The sequence below is a fragment of the Motacilla alba genome, chromosome 4A (assembly GCF_015832195.1).
Source record: "Motacilla alba alba isolate MOTALB_02 chromosome 4A, Motacilla_alba_V1.0_pri, whole genome shotgun sequence".
In the NCBI taxonomy this organism is placed as follows: Eukaryota; Metazoa; Chordata; class Aves; order Passeriformes; family Motacillidae; genus Motacilla; species Motacilla alba.
Genome location: NC_052045.1, coordinates 14,093,008 through 14,116,454, shown reverse-complemented (window position 1 = coordinate 14,116,454; position 23,447 = coordinate 14,093,008). Strand labels below are relative to the sequence as shown.

General features: G+C 54.8%; 1 protein-coding gene across 4 annotated transcripts; it reads left to right on the top strand.

Annotated features, from left to right (window-relative positions):
- The first annotated feature begins 2,428 nt into the window (after positions 1-2,428).
- On the top strand, positions 2,429-23,419 carry PHKA1 (phosphorylase kinase regulatory subunit alpha 1). 4 transcript variants are annotated; one of them, XM_038122645.1, is made up of 33 exons: positions 2,430-2,753; positions 2,858-3,016; positions 3,501-3,548; positions 4,095-4,263; positions 4,630-4,712; positions 4,892-4,972; positions 5,379-5,477; positions 5,593-5,739; positions 6,055-6,108; positions 7,658-7,780; positions 7,891-7,986; positions 8,745-8,852; positions 9,046-9,124; positions 9,570-9,704; positions 10,737-10,846; positions 11,500-11,644; positions 12,581-12,659; positions 13,077-13,156; positions 14,978-15,154; positions 15,549-15,643; positions 15,812-15,951; positions 16,078-16,234; positions 16,395-16,474; positions 16,673-16,751; positions 16,838-16,967; positions 17,344-17,445; positions 17,847-17,962; positions 18,261-18,299; positions 19,091-19,135; positions 19,392-19,562; positions 20,086-20,139; positions 20,270-20,470; positions 20,721-23,419. In XM_038122645.1, the coding sequence occupies exons 1-33, from the start codon at positions 2,676-2,678 to the stop codon at positions 20,892-20,894; spliced, it is 3,633 nt and encodes a 1,210-aa protein (XP_037978573.1). In that variant the 5' UTR covers positions 2,430-2,675; the 3' UTR covers positions 20,895-23,419. The 4 variants fall into 4 exon arrangements, 2 of the variants coding, with proteins under 2 accessions (XP_037978574.1, XP_037978573.1); XR_005255017.1 differs by lacking the exon at positions 20,721-23,419 and having other exon boundaries at positions 2,429-2,753; positions 19,363-19,562; positions 20,270-20,410; XM_038122646.1 differs by lacking the exon at positions 18,261-18,299 and having other exon boundaries at positions 2,429-2,753.
- Positions 23,420-23,447: the final 28 nt, after the last annotated feature.

The following is a 23,447-nucleotide window of genomic DNA, read 5'->3' as shown; positions in this document are numbered from 1 at the left end:
CTGCCTGGGGCTCACTTGGCTCATCTCCCCTCCTCATGTGGTGCTGCTCAGTGGGGAGGTTTTACAATGACAGTTTTATGTAAATTGTGGGTTTTTAAAGGCAGGAACCTGTGCTGAGGTGGTTGCCTCACGGCATCTGTCCTTCCTGCAGCCCCCATGGCTGCTGCCTGGTTTTGGTGGGCAGGGGGGCTTGGCCTGATGTTCTCAGATATGAGCTATGTCCCTAAACTGGAGTATGAAGCTCCCAGGAGGTGGCTGGGAGTCTCCTGGTGGAGCGAGGGCAGGGAGGGTAGGAAGTCCAGGTGTCTCTGTGTTTTGCATCTGACACATTGGTGGTGTCAGGATCTGATGTGACCCTGATGTGGCATTCCTTCCCAACTCACATGCACCCAATCTCTATCTAGTCTCAGCTGCAGAGGCATCTCACCAGGCTGAGAATTTGGGCTGGAGGGGGGAAGCCTCTCTCCTCCCCTGCAGTTCTGGTCTGAAAGGGCTATGAAAAACTGGAGGGACCTGAGCTGCCATCTCTGCTTCCAGTGCTAGAGGCCAAGGCAGATGCCTGTGCTGGGCTCTGCCTGCTGTTTCCTCTGACACACTTGTTCTTCAGCTCCTTGGCTTGCCCTCTAGCAGGGCTCAGGTCTTGTTCTCAGAGGTCAGATTCCTGTTGCAGATGTCTCTCTACCTTCTTACACTCTTGCTGTCACACAGGCCTTGGGCTCTGCTGGGGTCCTGGCATGTCCCTGTTCCCAGAAGGGTCAGTCCCACTCTCAGCATCCCTGCTGCCTGACTTTTCTCTATTTATTTCTTGACTGTGAATAAATAAATGGATTGATTTTGCTAAAGACCATCTTGGCCTGTTCTTGCACTGTCCCCAGGATGCAGCAAGTGCACCCTGGCATAGGTTACCCTAGGCTGTATCCCTGTGCAACTGCCCTTCTGCTTTCACTGGAGGGGGCAGGCGCAGGGGTAAATCCCAGCTGGTTCAAGCACGGCCTGTGAGAAATGCCTCCCCTGGAGCATTGACCTGCCCTAGTGCAGAGGATACCAGATGTGGCTGCCTTCATGGGGCTGGAATGAGAGATGCCCCGCATCCCTCTGTATGGGGCAAGTCCTAGGAGACCATGGAAGAGCAATGAGCCAGGTATCCTGGGGCTGTCTGTCACCATGGCCAAGGCATTTCTCTGCTGGGGCTATTGTGGGTAGGTATCTGCAAACAAACCTGACTGTTGCTGGATGTGGTGCCCTGTCTGCAGTGCTGGAGCAAAATTTCCATTCTTTGAGCAGCAAGGCACAGGTGGCAGTCGCCATCCTTGGCACCAGAGCTGGGGGGCACTGTCACCTGGGTGCTGTTTCTCCACAGCTCATGCTTTTGCCCAGGTCTCCTCTTGCTTGGGGTCCAGCCCCATCTGTTATTGCTGGCCCGAGCTCCATGGGGATGTTTCAGCAATTTTATTTTTCCTGTGAATGTTTGCTGTTGGATGGAGTGCTGTCAACTCCAATCCCTCCCTTTCCTGCCAGTCTCAAAGTTGCTCTCCCATCCTGGAAGAGTGAGAAACCACAGAGCCCCAGGTTCTCTCTTGCCCCTTGTCCCCAGCTAGCCACATCTTGGTGATGAGTGAGGAACGTCTTCTGCTTTTTTGGAAGCTCACAGATCTGAGCCCTATCAATCATTAAGCATGTGCTGTTGATTCATTCATCTGTATGATGCACCTGTGTCTGCCCCACCTGTGCACGCAGGTGAATCCAGTGTATGCCTCTCTGTGTGTGTGCACGTGTATGATTGTGTATGTGCACGGGAAGTATGTCCGTGTGCTTATGCATGTGTGTGCTTATAGGTGAGTGTACCTGTGGGTATCCTCAGGTTTGCACACCTGTGACTGTACATAGGTGCACATGTGTGTGTATTTGTGTGCTATGGACACACAGAAAAGCAAAGCATAGCTGTGTGTACGTGTGTGTGTGGAGGTAGGTGTGCACACGAGTCTGCCCGTGCATGAGTTCCAGTGCAGGTAGGTGTGTGCACACCTGGACGTGTGCACGTGTGTGCATGCCCATGCTTCTGTGCGCACGTGCACACCTAGGGATGTCTCTGTGCCTCTGTCCACACGTGTGTCTTTGTGTCTGTCCGTGCACTAGCATACACGTGCTATACTGTGGATCTGTCCATACAGATCCACACTGGTACGTGTACCTATCTGTGTGTCCGTCTGTGTGTCTGTACAGTCACACCAGCAGGCGAACCCATCCGTGCGTCCCTGCGCCACACCACACGCCAGTCCACGCAGTCCACGTATCCGTTCAACACCGGCACAGGTATCCGCGCGTGTGTCCGAGCACCCGCGTGTCCGTCCGTGCGTCTGTCCCGGCGGCCGCGTCTCCATACTCAGCGTTGCCCGGCCTTCGCCCGGCAGGGGGCGCGGCGGCCCCGCTCCCCGCCCTCGGGGCCTGCATGTCCTCCGTGTCCTCCAGGCGCTGCCCGCTCGGCAGCGAGCGGCTCGGAGCGAAGGCAGCGCCGGCAGGAGCGCGGGGCAGCGCGGGCGGGGCGGCCTCCCGGGGCCCGTAGCGGTGCTCGGGGAGCGCCGCCGGCCGCAGCGAGTAGGCGGCGCCGCGGGGCGGGGCTTTGACGGGACCCGTGCCGTCCCGCCGGTGCCGGTTCCCGTCCTGCCGCCGCCGTCATGAGGAGCCGGAGCAACTCGGGTGTGCGTCTGGACGGCTACGGGCGCCTGGTGCAGCAGACCATCCTCCGCCACCAGGTGCGGACCCTGCCCGGGCATGAGGAGCGGAGCCGGGGCCCCGGCGCGTCCCGCCGGCCGCTGGGCCAGGGGGGTTCTGTGTGAACGGTGCGTCCCCTCCGCAGGACGCGGTGACGGGGCTGCTCCCCGCCAGCGCCGACCACCAGGACGCCTGGGTCCGGGACAACGTGTACAGCATCCTGGCGGTGTGGGGTCTTGGCCTGGCCTACCGCAAGAATGCCGACCGCGACGAGGACAAGGCCAAGGCCTACGAGCTGGAGCAGGTAGGAGGGAGCAGGAGCCGGGGGCGGGGCCGGTGCCACTCGGGGTCGGACGGCTGTCACCCCGCTCCGGTCAGCCGCCGGTCACCGCTGGGTCAGGGACAGAGCAGTGAGGACGAGGACACGGCTGTCCCCCGACACGGGAGGCAATGGGAATGGATGTCAGAGTCTGCTCTTCCCAGAGCACACTGGAGCCCAAGCAGAGGGTCTGGACCTCTGGCTCTGGGGTGATCTGGGGCCACAGACCTTTTCTCAAGGGCTGGGGAGCCGTGTCCTGCAGCCATGCCCTCCGTCCTCCTGCACGGCATGGCAACCTGGCCTGCTGGCAGACCAAGAAATCTTTCCTCTGCTGTCACCCAGGGGCTGTGAAAATGTGAGCGGGGGCTCTGATTACGGACACTGAGCCCCACAAAGGTCAGCGGCCAGCTGATCCTGAGTCAGGGCTTCTCCTGGAGATTAAAAAAGCCTCTTTTCCTTGTTCCTGCAGAGCGTGGTGAAGCTGATGCAGGGGCTGCTCCAGTGCATGATGAGACAGGTAGGGGCTGGGGAGTACCACTGAGTGTCAGGTGGTCTTGTTAAAGCCCAGCTATGCCACAGAGGCTATTGTCCTAGCTCTCCCAGCCCTCCCCAGCCTTCCCTGAGGAGCAGAGGGAAGGCCCCCTTCCAGCAAGTCTTGAAATAAGTTCTGGGTGAGCATCTGTCATGGGTGTGATTGAAGTTCCTGAGCTGTGGGCTGGCAGCCAGTGGAGCCTTTGCCAGCTGCTCCCTGTCATGAGGCCTGGCAGGATTCTACAGCTCCTCCTCCCTGAGGGCATTTGGGGTAACCCTTTTCTCTCTGCATGGTGCAGCTGTGGCAGTGGGCTGTCCACTGCTGCAGTCCTGTGCTGCAGCAACATGTGAGCCTGAACTCACTGCCTTGGTGCACAGTGGGGCTCAGCCCAGGGGTTGCGGAATTTCTGCCCTTCCAGGCATGACTCCATGTGCTCCACTCATGGCATGGGGCAGCCCTTGGCTCAGGAGCTGTCAGATCTCTCTGGAGACAGGGTTCAATGAATGCCTGCATCTCTTTGCCCTTCTCAAGGTGGACAAAGTAGAGGCCTTCAAGTACAGTCAGAGCACCAGTGACTGCCTGCATGCCAAGTATAACACCCACACCTGTGCCACCGTGGTAGGGGACCACGAATGGGGTCACCTACAGATGGATGCTACCTCCCTCTACCTCCTCATGCTTGCACAAATGACAGCCTCAGGTAATGCTGGGGGCTCCCATTGCAGCTTTGAGTGTGCTACTCTTCAGGTTCACCAGAGTCCCAATTTGGGTGCAGCTTCCTGGGTGCCAAGCTGTTGCAATGGCTTCCGTGCCCCCCAGTGTTTCCTTATGCTCACAGTACCTGAGGTGGGTTTGGGCCCCTTGATGTCGGTCTCTCCAAAAGCCTCTGTTTGTCTGAAGCCCCAGTGCTGCTGTAAGGGGTGGGATGGAGACGGAGTCAGCTAGGACATAGCTCCCTTTGGGCAGGCATGCAGTGGGGAGGAATGCTCCTTGGGTTACTGCAGCCCCATTCTGGGTATGCTTGTGGGCTTGGAGCAGCTAATATGAGTTCTTCCCTCTGCTTTAGGCCTCCACATAATTCACAGCTTGGATGAAGTCAACTTTATCCAGAACCTTGTGTTCTACATTGAAGCTGCCTACAAAACTGCGGTGGGTAGCATGTGCTGGGGAGGAGGGGTGTGCTCCGATGGTGGAGATACTGGACTGGTGTCTAGGGGCAGCTGTGGGTTCCACCTGAGCCACACCAGCAGCTTCTGGAAGCACCATGGATGGGTGGGTGGGATTCAAAGGCCTTCTGGGTGTCTTCTGAAACAGTGCCTGGTTCACAGGACTTTGGCATATGGGAGCGTGGGGACAAGACCAACCAGGGCATCACCGAGTTGAATGCCAGTTCTGTCGGCATGGCCAAGGTGAGCTGGGAAGCAACACTGGCTGGCGGGATGAGGAGCACCAGTGGCCCTGAGCTGCTTTTTGACAGGGCAGGCTGGGCATGTTGAACTGCTGAGGCTCAATGCAGTGATAGGTTCCTGGGGAACCTGTCTTGTGCACTGGGATAAAACTGTGCCCTTCTAGCCTGGGTTTTGCCTGAACTGGGAGTGAAAAGTTAATTGGGGGTGTGTGGCAGAAATGTCCCAGGCCGTTTTGATGTCTGGAGATGTCCCATTTTGACCAGAGATCTTCCGCAGCCACAGCGGGGTTCAAATTCTTTTAAATTTGGGCAGTGCTTTACATACAGGGACTAGCATGGAATGAGAGCTCTTACAGATGAGCGGCATGGTGAAGGACATGTCTCTTTGGGTCTCACCCTGCATGCAGGCTGCCCTGGAGGCACTGGATGAGCTGGATCTCTTTGGAGCCAAGGGAGGCCCGCAGTCAGTGATATGGGTGCTGTCAGATGAAGTGCAGCACTGCCAGGTGAGACCCACTCAGGCATTACACTGTTGCTAGAGGAACTGTGATCTACTGGGTTTGCAAACGTGAGTGATGCCTGGCCTGACAGCCTAACCACCTTTCCTTCCCCTTTGCCCAGTCGATCCTCCACTCAATGCTGCCCAGGGCCTCCACATCCAAGGAGGTGGATGCCAGTGTGCTCTCTGTCATCTCCTACCCAGCATTTGCTGTGGAGGACAGTGAGCTGGTAGAAATCACCAAGCAGGAGATTATCACCAAGCTGCAGGTGAGCATCTCTGCCCTTGTCTCCTGTTCCCAGGAGACAGCTGCAGTCCAGACTGCTGTAGCCCTTTTTTTCCCTAAAACATGTTCTGTGGGGGTTGCTGGGCCATGTCCTGTCCCAGTCTCCATGTGGCAGGGATGTGCAAAGAAGCAGCCCTGTGTGCTGTGGCCCCAGGCTGTGATTGTGGTACCCGAGTGCTGGGTGAGTGAGGGAGGGGCAGTATGGCTGAAGGAAACACCCTGCCGCTGCTTCTGCATTGAAAGTACAAGATATCTCACACTGTGCCTCCTGCTCAGCAAATCTTTGCCTCCCTTCCAGGGGCGCTATGGCTGCTGCCGCTTCCTCCGGGATGGATACAGGACTCCCAAAGAGGTGAGGGTCCTCAGCCCTGCTGCCTGGCAGAACTTGACTGCCGAGCACTAGCCCGCCTGGATGCGGCACAAAGGCTGTGTTAGGGAGCATTGGGAAGACAAGAGCCCTGAGTAGCCCCAGGCAGTGTCATGGGTCTGGGCAAGGCTCCCAGAATGCCAGAGCTCATTGGAGAGGTGGTATGTCCCACCCATGCCCATAGCAGATGGCCAGAGACTGGCTCTGCCTGTATCCTGAGACCCAGTGGCGTGTCTGTCTTAGGCTGGTAGAAGGTGGGACCAGTGCCCAGCATGGGAACCCTGCTGAGGTGGGCTCTTCCAGGGCTGCACCAGCCCTGAGCAAGGGCAGGAGGCCTGGGGAGGTGACCACAGAGCTGCTACCCAGCAGCCTCATCTGTGGTAGCTCTGGAGGTCACAAAGCTGCTTCTGTCTCCCCTAGACCAGCAGTCAGCTTGGGTACTGTCAGAATGGCCCTGGCAGCAAGTGGACAGTTTGCTGCTTTGGGGAGAGAAAACAGGAGAATTTTATAAGCAGCAGTTTCATTTGTTAACCACTGAACTAGGAAATGATACTCAGGGGCTCTTAAGTCGTCACCAGCTGCTGGCCCCGTAACCTTTGGTCTTGAGTACTTTTGAATGCTTCTCCTTTGCTGCACCTCTGCAGACCTGCCCATAATAGGCAGTATGTGTGGTTGCCCCTCCTCCAGAGCCACAGAGAAGCAGCAGCATCTCCAATCCACTGTTCCCAGTGCTTGTGAGCTTTGGCATCATGCAGAGTTGTGGATTACTTACTTCTGGGGAGCTGTGAGGCATGGAAAGAGCAGCAGTGCCTGCAGAGGCATGCAGCTAGCTGGAGTCAGATGGGATTTTGGAAGCGTATGGCTGGACCCCAGGTAGAAGATATCTGCTACTTCTGTCCTCTCTGCCCGAATAGTTTGCTAAGGCCAACACTGTCCCTTCTCTGCAGCAGACAGAGCAGTTAGCAGGGAGTCAAAGAAAGGACCCTACACCACACAGAACTGTGGTGGGAGGACTCTGTGCAGGCAGCTCTTCATCCTGACAGCTTCCCTTGTGTTGGGCTCACAGTGGCACCACATGGCAGGAGGGCCATGAAGGAACCTCTCTGGCCCTGTGTGGCCAGCCCAGGCCCTCTCACCTGGCTGGGCCAACTTGATGATGCTGGAGGAGACAGATGCTGAGAGGCTCAGGCAGAGCAGGCAAGGCCAAGGGGACCCAGCGTGGCACAGGGGATGTTGTGCTGTTGCTGTACAGCAGCACAACATCTGGGGTGTTCTGGGGGCTCTGGGGTGCTCCTCTGGGGCCAGGTGGACCCCAGAAAGGGTAAGTCTCTCCAATATCAGTGCAGGGGGCTCAGGAGGGGTTAGTCAAATGGCGAAAACAGAGGCTGGAGGTGAAATTGCTTTTCAGCTCTTTCTTGGCCATCTACAGATAAGGGCTGGGAGGACATTTGAGGCCTGGGTCTCAGGGGGAGGAGAAGCCCTGTCAGTTTGAGGGGATCCTGTTACGTATCACCTGCCTTGTTGTCACTTACAGGACCCCAAACGCCTCTACTACGAACCTGCTGAGCTGAAGCTGTTTGAGAACATTGAGTGTGAGTGGCCTCTCTTCTGGGCATACTTGATGATTGACGGGATTTTCAGTGGAAACATGGAGCAGGTAAGAGACATGAGACCTGCTGGGCTAATGGAAAAAAGTTCCTGGCTGGAGAAGTGTGTGGAGGAAGGAAGCAGGTAGCCAGCAGCAGATTTCCTCTCCTCTCTTCTCAGGTGCAGGAGTACCGGGAAGCCCTTGAGGGGGTTCTTATCAAGGGGAAGAATGGAGTACGCCTGCTGCCAGAGCTGTACAGTGTCCCACCAGATAAGGTGAGTGCTCCTGAGCTGTGGTGGAAAGCAGGAGTGTCTTACAGAATCACAGGATATTCTGAGTTGGAAGGGACCCACAAAGATCACGAAAGTCTGGTGCTGAAACTCCTGGTTTCACTACCAGAAAATTAAGTTTTAAGTGCTTATTAAGCCAAATTGTTAGTGAAGGGGCACATGTAGTGCATGGAAACCTCATGCATAAAAAGGATGACTTGGAGCTGTTATGAAACTGTGATAAAAATTGGGGTTTTTCTCCCAAAACATTTCTTGCTCCCCCACACAAGAGCTCTTTGCTGACAGTCTGCTTGCTTAGAGACTGAGTGCTCCGAGAGCTCAGGACAAGTAGACCTGGGCTGAGTAGGTGGTGCTGAGCTCCAGTTCAGTGGTGAGGGAATTTGTGTGGGCCTGGGCTAAGAGCAGTGGCCTCCTGATGCTCAGGTCATCCAGGAGAGATGTGCTCCTTGCCAGTATCAGAAAGCATCTCTGGGTGCTCCTGGGGCATGTCAGTTCTAGTGGGATGGCCCGAGCTGGGAAACCAAACATGGTTTGAGCAGCTGCTCTGTTGTCTGACACGGATGCCCGGGGCAGTCATAAGAGAGGAGGAATGTAAGCTGGCTCTTCTGGACCCTCTGTGACAAATGCTGTTGTCAGGCCTTGTTTTAAGCCTTGAACTGCTGGACTTCAAGATGCAGTGAGGATGCTTCCTTCAGCATCCTGTGTCTATGGATCCCTTCTTGACCTCCTGGCTTGTCTTCCAGGTGGATGAAGAATACAGGAATCCACACACTGTGGACAGGATACCCATGGGCAAGCTGCCACACATGTGGGGACAGTCCCTCTACATCCTGGGTTGTCTGATGGCTGAGGTAGGGTCACCCTGGGTGCTGGGGAGGGCTGTGGGACTAGGCTCTGAGCTGTGAAGGTGCAAATGCTGCCACTCACCATGGGGAAGTTGTTACCTCCATCCCCCAGGACCTCTTAAAGGTGGGTTGTGCGTAGGCATCACTCATTCTACCCTACCCATAAGATGTTAATCTCTTTATACCTGGTTTTCCACAGGGGTTTCTAGCTCCCGGTGAAATAGATCCCCTCAACCGCCGTTTCGCGACTGTCCCCAAACCTGATGTGGTGGTCCAAGGTGAGGGACAGGAAGCAGCCCCAAAGCCCTGAGCCTGGCAGGTGGGGAGGACTCTGGCTGTGCGGAATTCACAGAGGTGGCTCTGGGGTGGCTCTGCTTGATGGGTTGCTGCCAATACAGCCCAGTCTCAGCCTTGGCAAGGTGGGTGGAAGATGGGGTGCAAGTCCTTCCATTTCATCCTGTGTTGACCCACAAAACTATCATCTGCTGCAGCCTCCTCTGGAGAGAGGTTGAAAATTGTCTTCCTGCCACTTGGTGAGGAAGACTTCTGTGTATAGAGTGTTAGGAGGGGCAAAGCAAACTTCTGCAGTGGGAACTGGTTCCCAAGGGACCCCAGACAGCTTCTTCTCTGTGGTGTGGTGCCTTGTATGTGTTCCCAAAGGCATGGGGCAGTGTTGTCACACCCTTGTGCCTCTGTTGCACTGAGACTGTCTTCCATCCACAGTGTGTATCCTGGCTGAAACAGAGGGGATCAAGGCAATCCTGCAGAAGGAGGGCATTATCGTGGAGACCGTGGCAGACGTCTACCCCATCAGAGTGCAGCCTGCTCGCATCCTCAGCCACATCTATGCCCGGCTGGGTGAGCTGGGCTCCCTGCTCCTGCAGCAAATGGGGTGCAGAATGGTCTGTCTCACCCCTGGCACTCCTGCTCATACACACTCGTGGCCTGCTCTCTGCTTGGCTGATGAGGATTCTACCGCCCATTTCTAGGCCTGATAAGGCCACTGATGCCAAAGGGGAGCAAAGTGGCAGACAGTGCTGTTCTGTGTGATTCTGACAGGAACAGAGCTTTGGCTTGTAGTTGCAGTCACCCCAGGAAGAGACAAGAGACTCTGATAGATGTTGAACCTCATGTGGGCAGGATTTGTCTTCTGTTCCTGTATTCACATCTGGATGGGGGAGGCTAGCCAGACCCCAGGAAGGGCCTCTGGCTGTCCCTGGCAAAGAGTCCAGAGCTCAGGCAGTATGGCTGTTGCTGGTGGATGGGCAGGGCTGAGTGTGAAGGGAGGATGTGCTCACCTCTGCATGCTTGCTCCTTGATGCTGCAAGCCCTCGGGCATGGGGTTTGTTTTGCAGGAGCAAGAGATTTAGCCTGGGCCAAAGGAGACACCTGATCTGCTGTGATTTAATTTGGCAGCTAATTTAGGCCACCAAAAGGCCAACTGTGACATGGGCAGGGGGAGCAGCCTGGCAGCTGCCAGAGCTGACAAGCAAGGGGTAATGCTGTTGCTGCACCATCCTGGGCTTTAAGAACCATCCAGGAGCAATTGGAATGCTGATAGAGGTGTCAGCTTAGGGGTGCCAGCCCTATGCAGAGGGGCACCCCTAGCCCTGCTCCTGCTTCTGATGTGCCCAAAGACCAGAAGCTGTGACACTGCAGAAGTCAGGACGGGCTGTGTATCACTGTTTCACCATGTCTCTACCCCTCTGGGCTGGTCTGGGGACAGAATTACTGTCCCTTGAACTGTACCAGCTTGACACAGTTCTGGGATATCCCAACTTCAAACCAGCATTTCCCTGCTGGCTGGTAGCAAGATGCTTGGCACTACTTGCTGCTGCAGCCCTTTCATGAGAAGGCTTGTACTAAAATCTCCTCTTCCTGCCCTCCCAGGCCGCAACAAGCAGATGTGCCTTACTGGACGGCCCTACCGGCACATGGGTGTCCTTGGGACCTCCAAGCTCTACAAAATCAGGAAAAGCATCTTTACCTTTACCCCACAGGTGAGTGACACTGCAGAGGCTCATTCCTAGCTATTCTGTGATATGAAACTGGGTAGGAAGTTTCTTCAATGGCTGGGTACTCATTCTAAGATACACACTCCAAGGTGTGACCCAACACTCTCGAAACAGCCTGGGAATGTGGAGTAGTCCAACTCTGTGGCATGAGGCAGCGCAGTTGGTGGTCCTGGCTGTGTGGATGTTGGGACAGCTTGAGCTGTTTAATGATCAGTGTTGGATGAAAATCTCTGCTTACCCTGATGAGGACACCAGGAGAATGCTGGTGGCAGGCCAGGGACGTGTGTCCAGGGGACAAGCAGTAATCCAAACCTAGCACTATGGGGAGTGCATATTTACTTGGAACAGGCACAACATGGACTCACTGTGTGGGGCTGGATGCTGCTGCTGAGCTATGGGGTTAGCTACGTCCCCATAGTTGTTAGTGGCCAGTAGCTGCCCTGGGGTTTGAGGGTCCCTTGCTAGGCTGTAGTAGCACCTGCTAAGTAAGGTGGGATGAGCTGTCAGTGCAAAGGCACGTGCCCTCTGGGTGCACAGCATGTCTGGCTTGACTGTGTGCCTGTGGGGAGACATGGGTGGCACCATAAGGACCTAGTGACTGCATGTGGGGCCGATCATGTCTCTTGCTGTCCTCACAGTTCATAGACCAGCAGCAGTTCTACCTGGCTCTTGACAACAAGATGATTGTGGAGATGCTGAGGACGGATCTCTCTTACCTGTGCAGCCGGTGGAGGATGACTGGGCGACCAACCATCACCTTCCCCATCTCCCACACCATGCTCGGTATAGATGCTCCAGCCTCTCAAGGCATTTGGTTCGAGCAGCCCTGGGAAATAGCTCTGCAGGAGGACGGGGGTGGGCAAATGTGTGACCCTCTCAATAACGGGGACATGGTGAGGCTGGAGCAGCCAGTAGTGTCCTGTGAAGAGCTTGCTGCTCAGAGGAGCCATGTTGAGTGGTCAGCTGGCCTGGCAGCTAACGGGGCTGTCTGTCAGGCATTAGTACCTGCAGCTCAAGGGCTGTTTGCTGGCACAGACATATTCAGGCTCCAGGCAAATAGGCTTGTGGGAAGGCCTTTTGGGAGCAAGACCAAAAACGCAGTTTCTCTATAGAAGTGTTCTTGGTGCTCTTTCTGTGTCTTGACTCTTCCCTAAGACTGAGCACCTGCTAAAGGCTTTCCTAGTCAACAGAGAGGGGAAAACAGTAAGCCAGAAGGAGCAAAGGCACAGAATAGAACTGGCTTGCCTGCAGCAGCTCATGGGTTCCCTATGAGCCTGGAGTAAGAAAGTGACTTTGTTCTGCTTTAAGGCCTTTCTGTCTCTCCTTGTGTATTTGAAATCCCCTCAATTTCTCGAGCGTGCCTTTTGCTGTGGTGTCTCCTGCCCTTGACAGCAGCCCACTCCTCTGCTTCCTTATGTGAAAGGCAGAGACAGAGCAGGGGGCTGTTAGGTGCTGCTGTCTGGTACTGTCTGCTTCAGCCCAAGGTGAAATCCAAGGAGTCTGGAGTGCATCCTGGCATAGTTTTTCTTGAATCCAGCCTGGACAGTCCAGAATTTCCCTTTTTGGGCGGTACTTTTGGTACCACAGCCTGACCACATACCCCAGAGTAAGGGTCTGGCCATGGTGCTTTGGGTGTCTGAATGCCCACCTAGTCCTGGGTTACTTTCTGGGGGCGAGTTTGAGCGTGAGGGCCTGACTGCCTGTGCATCTTCCACACAGATGAAACCAGCAACAGTGTGCATCCCACGGTGCTGGCAATGCTGCAGAAGCTGCAGGATGGGTATTTCGGTGGTGCAAGGTGAGTGCAGCTTCCTGCAGTGCAGGAGGGAGAGGGCTCATGGCCTCCAAGAGCCTGGTTATGAGGATACCTGCTGGGCAGAGCTTAGGCTGTGGCGGAGCAAGCTGGGGAAGATACCCTGGGGTGTGCTAGGCTATCAGTGTGCACTAGGGCTACAATCCCAACCGAGGAGATGAAAGAGAGGCATGGCTCTTCATGTCATCAAACCCATGGCTGCAGGATTTCTCTAATAGCTTTTGGGCAGCCCTTCTGTGCCCACCCACAGCTGAAAGAGTTGCAGGCAGCTAAAGTAGACACCATTGTGTGTATGCTCCTGGTGAACATGTCTCTCTGCATCAAAAGGCAGGAGCCAGGAGGTAAAGCCAAGGGTATCACCTCCCCTTTCCTCTCCATGTGACCTTCCTATCTCTTGCCCAGAATTCAGACTGGTAAATTGTCGGAGTTCCTGACAACATCATGCCGAACGCACCTCAGCTTTATGGACCCTGGGCCAGAGGGTAAGGTCTTTGCCATGAGTTACAGGCTCAGCAGTGACAGCTTTGAAAAGCTAGACACCTAGGAGTGGCTGCATGGCTTGCAGGTAGCAGAGGATGGTAAGGGAGAACAGGCCAGTCACTGCTGTGGGGTGGCAAATGCCTAACTCACCCTTACAACCATAACACCTAACCTCCTTGCCAGCATACACCGCTGCGTTCTTCATGTGCTTGGATTTTCACCATGTTCCCATCTGGCTTTCTGTCGACCTTGTCTGGAATGAGCAGCTCTGACCTTCATAAGCTGCTCTGTGGAGAAGACATAAAGGGTTGGCAGCTTGCCTTGGCTTGGGAGGTGTGGCTGAGGGTCTTTGATGCATAAACGGCAGTGCAGGAGGTGATAGCACAGTGACCAAGGTGGTGGGGAAGAGCCACCATGTCCCTAATTAATCTCTGTTTTTTTCCCAAAGCCTTTGCCCCTCCCCTGGGCAGAGCTACTCCAGTGAGTGCCAAATTGAAGCCTTACTGCTGTGTAGAGAGTACCTGAGAATGCTTTGGCCCATCACAGCACAAGGGATCCCCCTCCTTGTGCTGGGACCATGGCAGGGTGCAAGTTTTGCTGTTGCCCTTGCAGGCAGGCTTGGGGGTATCTGTGACCTAGCACTGGTCATCATCAGCCTTCCCACTATCTGTTTTACCTCTGCAGCTCCTGCAGACAGTGAATGCACTGCTGGGACTCTGAATGCTCATTTTTCTTGCCCCTCTCTCACTTCATCTGCAGCCTCCTTACAGGCTGCATCAGGGTTTGTCCAAGGTGTCTGCTTTGCTTCCCAGCTCCAGTGAGAGGATCTGCCTGGCCTTTCAACAGCATCTCAAAGATGCTAAATATTAAAGTATTTCTGTGGTCAGATGCTGCAGCCAGGTGAATGTTCTCAAGGGTGGTGCTTAGAGGATTTTTCCAGCCTAGCCTTCAGGCACTGTCACGAGGCATGCTGTTGGGGTGGAAAGGGGATTCCGTGCTGCTTCAGGTGCAGTCAGCAGCTTGTCTCCTGGGGCCAACACATCTGTGAGTTTGCCAGCTGGAGAGCAGCATAGCTTTGCCCTGGCCCACTGTTAGTGCATTGACATCTGTGTTTTATCTGGGGCAGTTCCCCCTCAGGGGCGTTCCCCTCACTTTTGTCTCCTGACTGAGCAGAGACCTGGCTCTTAGCACCATCTTCCATGCTGCTGTTAGTGCTCTGGTGCCTCTGGTGATCTTGATGTAGTGCTGGGAGCTGCTTGAAGCTGGGCAAAGAGCAAGGCAGGAACCATAACTCTTCCTGTAACTCCAACTTACAAATAACTGTTGCAAAACCCACCTTGCCTTGCTCCCTTCCTGGAGTCCTGCTTGGAAGATGCCCTTGCTGTGCTGGGGTGCTTGTAAGTGGTCTCTGCTTGGACAAGCTGCCTCTGGCTGTACCTTCCCATTTCTTCCCTGGAGAGAAGGAGTGAGAGGGTTTTCCTTCAGGGTTTTGAGTGGGACTTCCTGTCCTTGCACAGGCTTGGATCAGAGACATGCTGCAGCAACATGCTGTTGCTTCCTTTGTCAACGTGGGACATGGAGGGAGCCCCATTTCAGGGCAGGCAGTGTTCCAGGCAGGAGTTATGCAGGAACAGGGGTGCTTTGTGTGCCTGGCTGCTGGCACTGTCCATTAGCCTACCTGGCTGCCTGCTCTGGTCCTACATTGTCACTTTGTGCAGCCAGCAAAGCTTTGTCCCTGCTGAGGCATAGGTGGGAGTTCTCTGGGCCTTTGGGTGCCACGACTCAAAGTGGCTGAACTCCTGCTCTGCTGCCTTCCCTTCCAGAGGACACCGAGGATGAGGTTGCTCAGTATCTGGATCACCTGCTGCAGAGCACGACTCCCCACTCAAACCTGCCTCCGACCACCCAGCGGGGAGGGCTGAGCCGCTTCAGGGCCGCTGTCCACACCACCCGTGACCTCATGTCCCTGGCATCCAAGGCCAAGGACCTGCATGTCCAGAGTGAGTAACTCCAACACCCTCCACATCTTCCCTTGAGCCCAGGGGTGAGGTTGAAGTGCTCTGGGAGCTTTCACAGCTATATGATGCTAGAGTTCCCATGGATTGCAGAAAAACTAAGCCTTTACCTGGGCAAAGACACTTTATGTCCATCATGTTAGTCCTGGCCATGGAGTATCTTGGAGTTGGTGCCTAGGCAGACCCATGAAAACTCAGTAAAGGATGGCAGCTCCCTGTGGTGTTCCTCTGAATGGGTGGACAGGGGCTGCTTTTCTCATAGCCAACTTCTCTGCAAGGAATGGTGGGGGAGCAGTGCCAGTGTCTGGGGTAGTTTGGGGTACAGTAGTGGTGATTGGGGCTGGATGTGTCTCCGCCAACCTGTGGGGTTTTTTTTTAGATGTTGGGATGTATGTCCCCAGCAGGATCTTCCAGGCATCGCAGCAGTCAGTTAAGCTTCTGAGTTCACTCCACCAGCAAGACTTGGATGGCAAGGTGAGTTCTGTCTCTCCCAGACCGAGCTATCCTTTCAGCTACAGCCAAAGTGTCCATGCAGGATTGCAAGGGGAAGTCCTGTTGTTTGATGAGGTAGAATATGCATAGGTCCATTTGGTGCAGGGTGCTGGTGATGCTAATCATCAGCACAGGTATCTCTTCCCCCAGAGCCACTCACTCTATGCAGAGATGAACTTGCCACGTGATGAGGATGGCAACGTGGACTGCAAGGCACTGGTGGACCAGCTGCGCATCTGCCCCACGCTGCAGGAGCAAGCAGACATCCTTTACATGCTCCACATCCTCAAGTAGGATGATCTCTGTCCTGAGGGCTCACTGTGCATAGAGGGGTTTGGCACAGCCCAGGGGGCTGGCCAGGGAGCTGTGACAGACAAATTGCTGGACATAACGCAGCACGTCCTTCATCTTCACAGGGGACCCGAGTGGCACACAGGGCTTGATAGTGAGCCTGGCCCCACCGTCAAGGAGCTCCTCACTGAGCTGTACGTGCGGGTGGGGGAGACGCGCCAGTGGGCCCTGATCCGCTACATCTCTGGCATCCTCAAGAAGAAGGTTGAAGCTCTGGATGAGGTAACAGCTGTACAGCCAGCCTTTAACAGGCTGAGGTCTGTCAGGGAGGTGGCAGCAGAGTGAGCAGGAGAACCATGGCTGCATGAGCTCTGTCTTCTTCTGCCTTGTGCTGAGCCCCCCAACCCTCAGCTGTTGACAGCGGCTGCCTTTCTGTCCCCAGGCCTGTACTGACCTCCTGTCTCACCAGAAACACTTGACGGTGGGGCTGCCCCCAGAGCCACGTGAGAAGACAATCTCCACGTGAGTGTGGCACCTCTCTGTCCCCAAGCATGCTGGGCTGGGTCTGGATGTGAGCCTGCTCTCTGGGGTCCGTGGGCAGGACTGGCCCTGGGTGGCTGTCCCCAGCCTATATCTCTCCTCTTGGGGCTGTACAGACTGGGGGTGTGAAGGGTTTGCTCTGCTGCCTCTCACCTGCTCTGCTGTTTGTCCATGCACCAGCCCAATCCCCTATGAAGAACTCGTTCGCCTTATTGATGAAGCCAGTGAGAAGAACCTCAGCGTGTCTATCCTCACCCAGGTGAGGGGCCGGGGTGTCAGGGGAGCCTATAGCTGGGTGTCTGCCCTGGTGAGCAGCAGTGAGGTGATCTGCCTTTGCCCCTCTAGGAGATCATGGTGTACTTAGCCATGTACATACGCACACAGCCTGCACTGTTTGCTGAGATGTTCCGCATCCGCATTGGACTCATCATCCAGGTGATGGCAACAGAGCTGGCACACTCCCTGCGTTGTTCAGGTACGTGTGGCAGAGACAACACCCTAGCTGGGGTAGATGCTGTGTTGCTTGGGACTCTGTCAGCCAGAAAGGTGCACTGTTAAAAGTGGGCAGCTCAGACTAGGACAAGACCCTGCATGGAAGTGCCAGTGTCTGCAGCTGGACATGTTCTTGAGCAGTACAAATGAGTGATTGCACTGCAGTCTCCATCCCAGCATGTGTTGGGCTGGCCATGGGAAGAGTCCATGTTATAGGCAACACCTGGAGCCTAGTGTATGTCCTTGCCAGATGAGCCCCTGTACCAGTGTTCCCCCTGGTCACAGAATGGCATGCAGGGTAGAAATATCCTAGGAGGACTATGAGGCAGGCTACAAAATCACAGTTTTCTTCTTTCCAGCTGGAGAAGCCACAGAGAACCTGATGAATCTCAGCCCATCAGACATGAAAAGTCTACTCTACCACATCCTTTCTGGCAAGGAGTTTGGGGTGGAAAGGAGCGGTGAGTCTCAGCAGGGAGCATCTCAGGACAAAGCTGAGTGCACAGCATGGCCAGATCTATGTCTTCCTACCTTTGAGCACTGTCCCTGATCTCCCCCGTGTTCAGCACAGCACAGATGCTTCAGTACTGGAGGGGTCCAGCAAGAAGCTCTGCTCTTCATAGGGATGGGGCTGAGTGATTGCTGGGATCAAGCCCGAATCTCGTGGCTATTTGAGCTTTGCTTAGTTTGACACTTAACCTGGTTGGGTGTGAATTGAAGCAGTTCTGTACTGTGCTCATGGATCTGTGATGCTGTCGTGTTAGTGGGCAAGGTCATGCAGCGGTACCAGTGCCAGGGCAGCGATGAGGGATGGCCATGCCTTGAGCGATGTTGCCCACTCTAGACCTCTCTTCCCCCCCAGTGCGTTCAGTGGACTCGTCGCTCACCACTGCTGTCTCCATCTGTGACATGGAAGCTGTCGGGACCACCAGGCCTGAGCGCACTGGCCTTGTCAAGCTGAAAAGTGAAATCAAACAGGTGAGGGTAGGTGGTGCAGGCCACTCATGACAGGTCTTGTGGGTGAAAATCAGCTACAAATCAGACAGAACTGATGGAAGAGTGGGAGACACAGATGCTTCCAGGAGCTAATTTTGTCTCCAGTCCTGTCCTAGGGGCAATGTTGGAGTGAATCTGGTAGTGGTAGGGGTTGCTCTGGCAATTCAGTGGGAGCAGAGGGGTGCTTGAGGAGGTGCAGGGGTGAGGAGGACCAGGTGTGGCTAGCGTCTTGGTGGGCATCTTCCAACAGCAGAACCTTCGTTTTGTTCTTCTCTTGCAGCAATTGGATAAACGTAGGCAGTCTCTGCCTGGGAGTAAGGTGAAGCCTCCCTGGTCTTGCAGCCTCAGCTTTTGCCCCTCATGCCATGCACCAGGGCAGCTTCCCTGCATGCACAAGTCAATGATCTTCCCTCAGCTGCTGCAACAATGAGTTCGCTTCCCCTCTAAGCAACTGCCATTATAGCCAGCTGGGAGCTCTGCTCAAATACATTCCATTATACCCACAAAATCTGCTGAGCAGGATAGCTCGGTGCTGCCAGTGCCATGACCAGTAGTGACTCTGCTGGACTGTTCACTGGATCATGCCTGCAGCCTCCCCAGCTATTTCTTCTCTGGGGAAGGAGGCCTGTGGTCAGCTACAAATGCCAAGGACCTCCTCTTGTGCCTATGTCCAGGAGGAGTCCTGAGCTCTAGAACATGTCTTTTCATCAGAGACAGAGCTTGCTGGGGCCAGGCTGATGCAGCAGAGTTAGGGCCAACTTGTTGCAATGTGAAACCTGGTATCACAGAGGATTGTCTGTGGGCAGTGACCTTCCTACTGGTCCTTCTGTCTGCTCAAAACTAAATCCCTGCCCATACCAGCAAGCCAGCAGAGCAGTAGCAGTCCTATTCCTGTGTGCAGGCCAGTGCAAACCCACTGCTGCTGCAGCTCTGGCATGTGCAGCCCTCTGCAGCTTTCCTTTCAAAACTCCCTCTGTCTCCAGCCAACCCTGGCCCTGGGATAACTGCACTGTGACCTTGACCCTGATCTGTGCTGCTGCTGCTCTATTTACTGTGACTGCTGCCCTGCTCTGGCATGGTCTCATTTCCATCTCTCCCTTTCTCCTTCAGCCCCTCAGTCTGCAGTCCGGGGACTCCGCCCTCAGGTCCTCTCTGGTAAGCTGTGTTTGTTGGCTGCACACATGGGGTCTGTCTTGTTTGTGGTTGCAGGAAGGAGCTGTGCTCTGGGGGGTGCTGCAGAGAGCTGGGGCTGTAAGGTGGGCTTTGCTGGGGAGGGGGTGGGGTAGCATCTCTGTCTTGGGAATGAGGCTGGAGAACCTCAAACAACAAACTCTTGAGCAGCAGCAGGCTGCGTTCCTGTGGGATATTTAACTTTGCAGCAGTCTCTGTGGTTCTTGTTTTGTCTGCCCAGTCTGCTGGGCACACAGAGCTGCTGGGCAAGGACTCGTTTTCAAGGATGCTAGAAGACCAGGGCAGTACGGACAGCCGGCAGGGCCAGTGGCAGCGGAGGCGCCGGCTGGATGGGGCCCTTAACCGTGTCCCTGTGGGCTTCTACCAGAAGGTCTGGAAGGTCCTGCAGAAGGTGAGTTAGACATCAGCTAGTGCCTCTCCATGCATGTGAGCCTCTGGTCCCAGGAACCAGCCTTGGCAAGGGGACCTAGGCACTCAGGGCTGGTCCCTGATGTTGTGTAGATACATGCTTCAGAGACAAGGCCTGCAGCTGACCTTGGAAAGCTGTAGAAGACGTGAACTTGCCTTGTAGTCTTGTAGGACGTGCCTCAGCCTGTACCTTGCAGAGGGGAGCTGCTCAGATGCTTCATGCATCAAGCAGACAAATGCATGGCTAGAGCCACAGCCGAAGGTGCTCTGGGCACAGCTGATCCTCAGCATGGTGAGCCAGAGAGCAGAGCCCCATGCAGGGGGCTCTGGCTGATGTTGAACTGATGGGAAAGGAGTGATGCTATATGGAGTCAGGAGGCAGAGCTGGAGTGTATGGGCAGCATGCACCAGTGCTCAAGTGGGAGCAAGTTTGTGGGCTGGAGCTATATATCTTAGCATGATGCTTCTCCAAGCCATAACCATGATCTCTCCTTCTTGTTCTGCAGTGTCATGGTCTCTCTGTGGAGGGCTTTGTTCTTCCCTCCTCAACAACCAGAGAGGTAGGAGGTTCATGTGAATGGGGCACATGGGTTGTTGTGTGCTGGTTACCCTGGGTGATTGCCCAGCGTAGCTCAAGAATTGAGCAGGTGATACAGTGCTTTAGGTACACTTCTTTCTACCTCCTCACAGATGACCCCAGGAGAAATTAAGTTTGCTGTGCATGTGGAATCTGTCCTCAACCGTGTGCCCCAGCCAGAGTACAGGCAGCTGCTGGTGGAAGCTATCTTAGTGCTCACCATGCTGGTGGACATGGAGGTGCACACCATTGGTGGCATCATAGCTGTGGAAAAGATCTTGCACATAGCCAATGACCTCTTCTATGAGGAGCAGGTAGGGGCCAGGCTTCACCCTGGGCTGCTGGCTACATTCCCCATACCTGTGCAGGGCTCACCCACTTGGAGAGCCCTGCCTGTTGTCCCTGTTGTGTTCATGGGGCACAGCAAAGCTGTAGTGTCTTCCTCCCACGCCTCATCATCAATGTGTCACACTGAGTGCAACGGAGAATGCTTGGGATGGAAGCTGATAGTGGGATTGCCTTTTTTCCTAATGATGCCTTTCTGCTTCCCTGTCCAAAATGCAGAAAGCCCTGGGCGCTGACGAGCACATGCTGGAGAGGGATCCTTCGACAGGCATCTGCAGCCTGCTGTACGACAGTGCACCGAGCGGCCGGTTTGGCACCATGACCTACCTGTCCAAGTCGGTGGCCTTGTACGTGTACGACTTTCTGCCCACTGATGGCTGCTCCATGCAGTAGCTCTTGCAGTTCCTCACTGGGTTGCAGGTGCCCTGGGATGGTTGTTTCATACAGCTTGTAAAGATGAACGCTAGGTTAGTTTGCAAGGCAGTCTGTATGGCCGTCTCTCCTCCCAGCCCTGGCCTCTTGGTGGGTGAGCAGCCCTCTGAGGAACTCCACAGGAGACACGTGTCCTAAACCGACCTGTGCCTGTGTGGCCTGCAGAGCAAAGGAAAGGCTGAGCTTTGAAGTGTGCTTGTGTTTAGAAGGTTCTGTCTGCATGACTCCTTCTGATTTGTCACCCTTGGAAAGACCTGTTTGAGGGAGTTGGAAAGGGTTCCCCTGACCAGGCCTGTGTGCTCAGCATTACAATGCTCTCTGACTAGCTAGCACTCTCCCTGCTTCCAGCAGGTTTGCAGTTTTTAACCTCTTCTGTGCTGCTTATTAGTCCAAATCTGCAGGATTTATGCTAGTGCAGGCTGAGGCTCTTTCTCTTCCTGCTGCTGATGGAAAAGTTTTGCTAGAGGAATAGGGAATGGTGCCTGAGCCTTTCTCCCAGCACATCCAAAATCAATACGGTCCAGCCCAGCCACAGCTGTGCTGCTTGGAAGCAGGCAGCCCATCATCCCCCACTAGGTGTCCTGTGTGCAGAGCTGGGGAGGTTATGGTAGCCAGGATGCCTTTTACCTCCAAGCTGCTAGTGCAGGGCTTCTGGCTGGCTGGGACATGGCAGTGGCAGCCCCTGTGTGCCATCTACTCTCTCCCTGGCAGTGGTGCTAGTGGCCTAGTGACAGGTTCCTGAGTTCTCATGCCCTGTGAAGCAGCTCTGAGCTGGCTACTTGGTGTTACCTGTGCAATCAAAACCATGCTTTTAATGTTCATCTCTGGCTTCTGCTCCATCTCCCACAGCCTGGCACAGAGAAGGATGGGGACATAGCAGATCCCTGCTCTAATCTACCATGCAGGTCAGCCCCCACTCAGTGCAGTTGGACTGATGAGGATCAGTCACACTTGCCACAAAGTGGTGGAGGAAGTGGGGTTCTCTTTTGGCTCCCTGGTTCACCTCCCTAAGACTTCAGGTGTGCTCCAGTACACTCAGCACATTGAGCAACAGGCCAAGAACCCTCACTTGCACCCCCTGACCTTGCAATGTCCCACAGCTTGTCACAGGCCAGCCCGATATCATCCCCCTCCAAGACTGGTTTACAGCTGTCTGTGAGCAAAGCACTGAGCAACGATCCTCTTTCCCTTTGGGAAAGGTTGATCCCATCTAACAGCAGCATGCCTTGTTTAGAAAAGTATTAAAAAAACTGAAATTGTGGCAGTGACATCAGCCACCAAGCCATATATGCAGCAGACTGAGTCCATCTCTTTCAATGTCACTGACCACAACTGGAAGGACAGAGGAAAGAAACTCTGTTCCATAATCCCTTACCAACCATCCCCAGGCCCTGAAGTCTCCTTTGATTGCCCTTGGACTGTGTGTTGCAGTTTCATTGCCACCACATGGAAGAACAGCAGTGGATCACAGTCTGAAGCTGAACCTGGAAGTGTCCCAGTGCCGTGCTAACCTGGGCCCCAGGGAGGCAGCAGACTTCCCTAAGAGGACTGTGTGGCACACTGGGCCCTCAGAAAGGAGTCACCTACAACTGTAACCCATCTTTCTTGTAGAGGTGGACATGGTCTGGGGGTGTTACAGCCATGGCAACACCTCTGGTGTAGATGGACTAACATCCACATTATCCATTGCCTAGCCTTCCACGTGAGAGCTTCATACCTGCTGTACAGAGGCATGTGGGGAAGCAAGGTGGGCAAGGAGGGGGTTTGCCTCCACCCATTCCTTTTAAGTTACTGCCTTCACCTGGAAAGGGAGGATATAGGATGCCCTTGAACCTGTGTATTCTGGGGTGACTGTTCCTTCAGGCAGGGCAGAGCCTGGTTCTACGAGTCTCTCTCAGACTCCCTTGTGCCCCTTAATCTTTCTACATCATCTCACGGCTGAGCCCCAAGGGTGGGCAGATCTTGGCCACACTGAACACAGCTGTTCTCACTGCCATGCTTCCCAGTGAAGGGCTCTGGCAGTTCCTGCACCCAGAGGCCTGGACGGTTGTGTGTTTTCATGGGAGCTCTGTTTGAGTAGCCACATCCACTCTAGGAAGCACAGAAGATGTGGTTTCTGCCAGGCAGATGTCACAGCCTGAGCTCCTTCTGAGAGGGTGATGGACAGCAGCTGAAGTTGTCTCTTGAGCTGGCAGGGTGACAGTGCCCATGCCATGTGCCAGCACCACTTTCAGCCCATGTAGCCTGTGGTGCACCCTGCGCTGGCTGTGTGTGATTGTAGGGGTGGCTGCCAGGCAAAAATTGGCCACTCCACTGTGGATACGGCTGGCTCCAAAGCCAGATGTTTTCCTCTGTGTGTGCCTGTGTTTTTTGATGTCCAGGTTGGTTTGGCCTCAAAGCCATGTGGTCTCTTGGGGCAGCAGCTCTTCTGTACACATGGCTGTATGGAAGATCACACTATGAAAAGCCAGTGTCCATAAAGGAGACACAGGAATCCTGCAACTTTATTCAAAT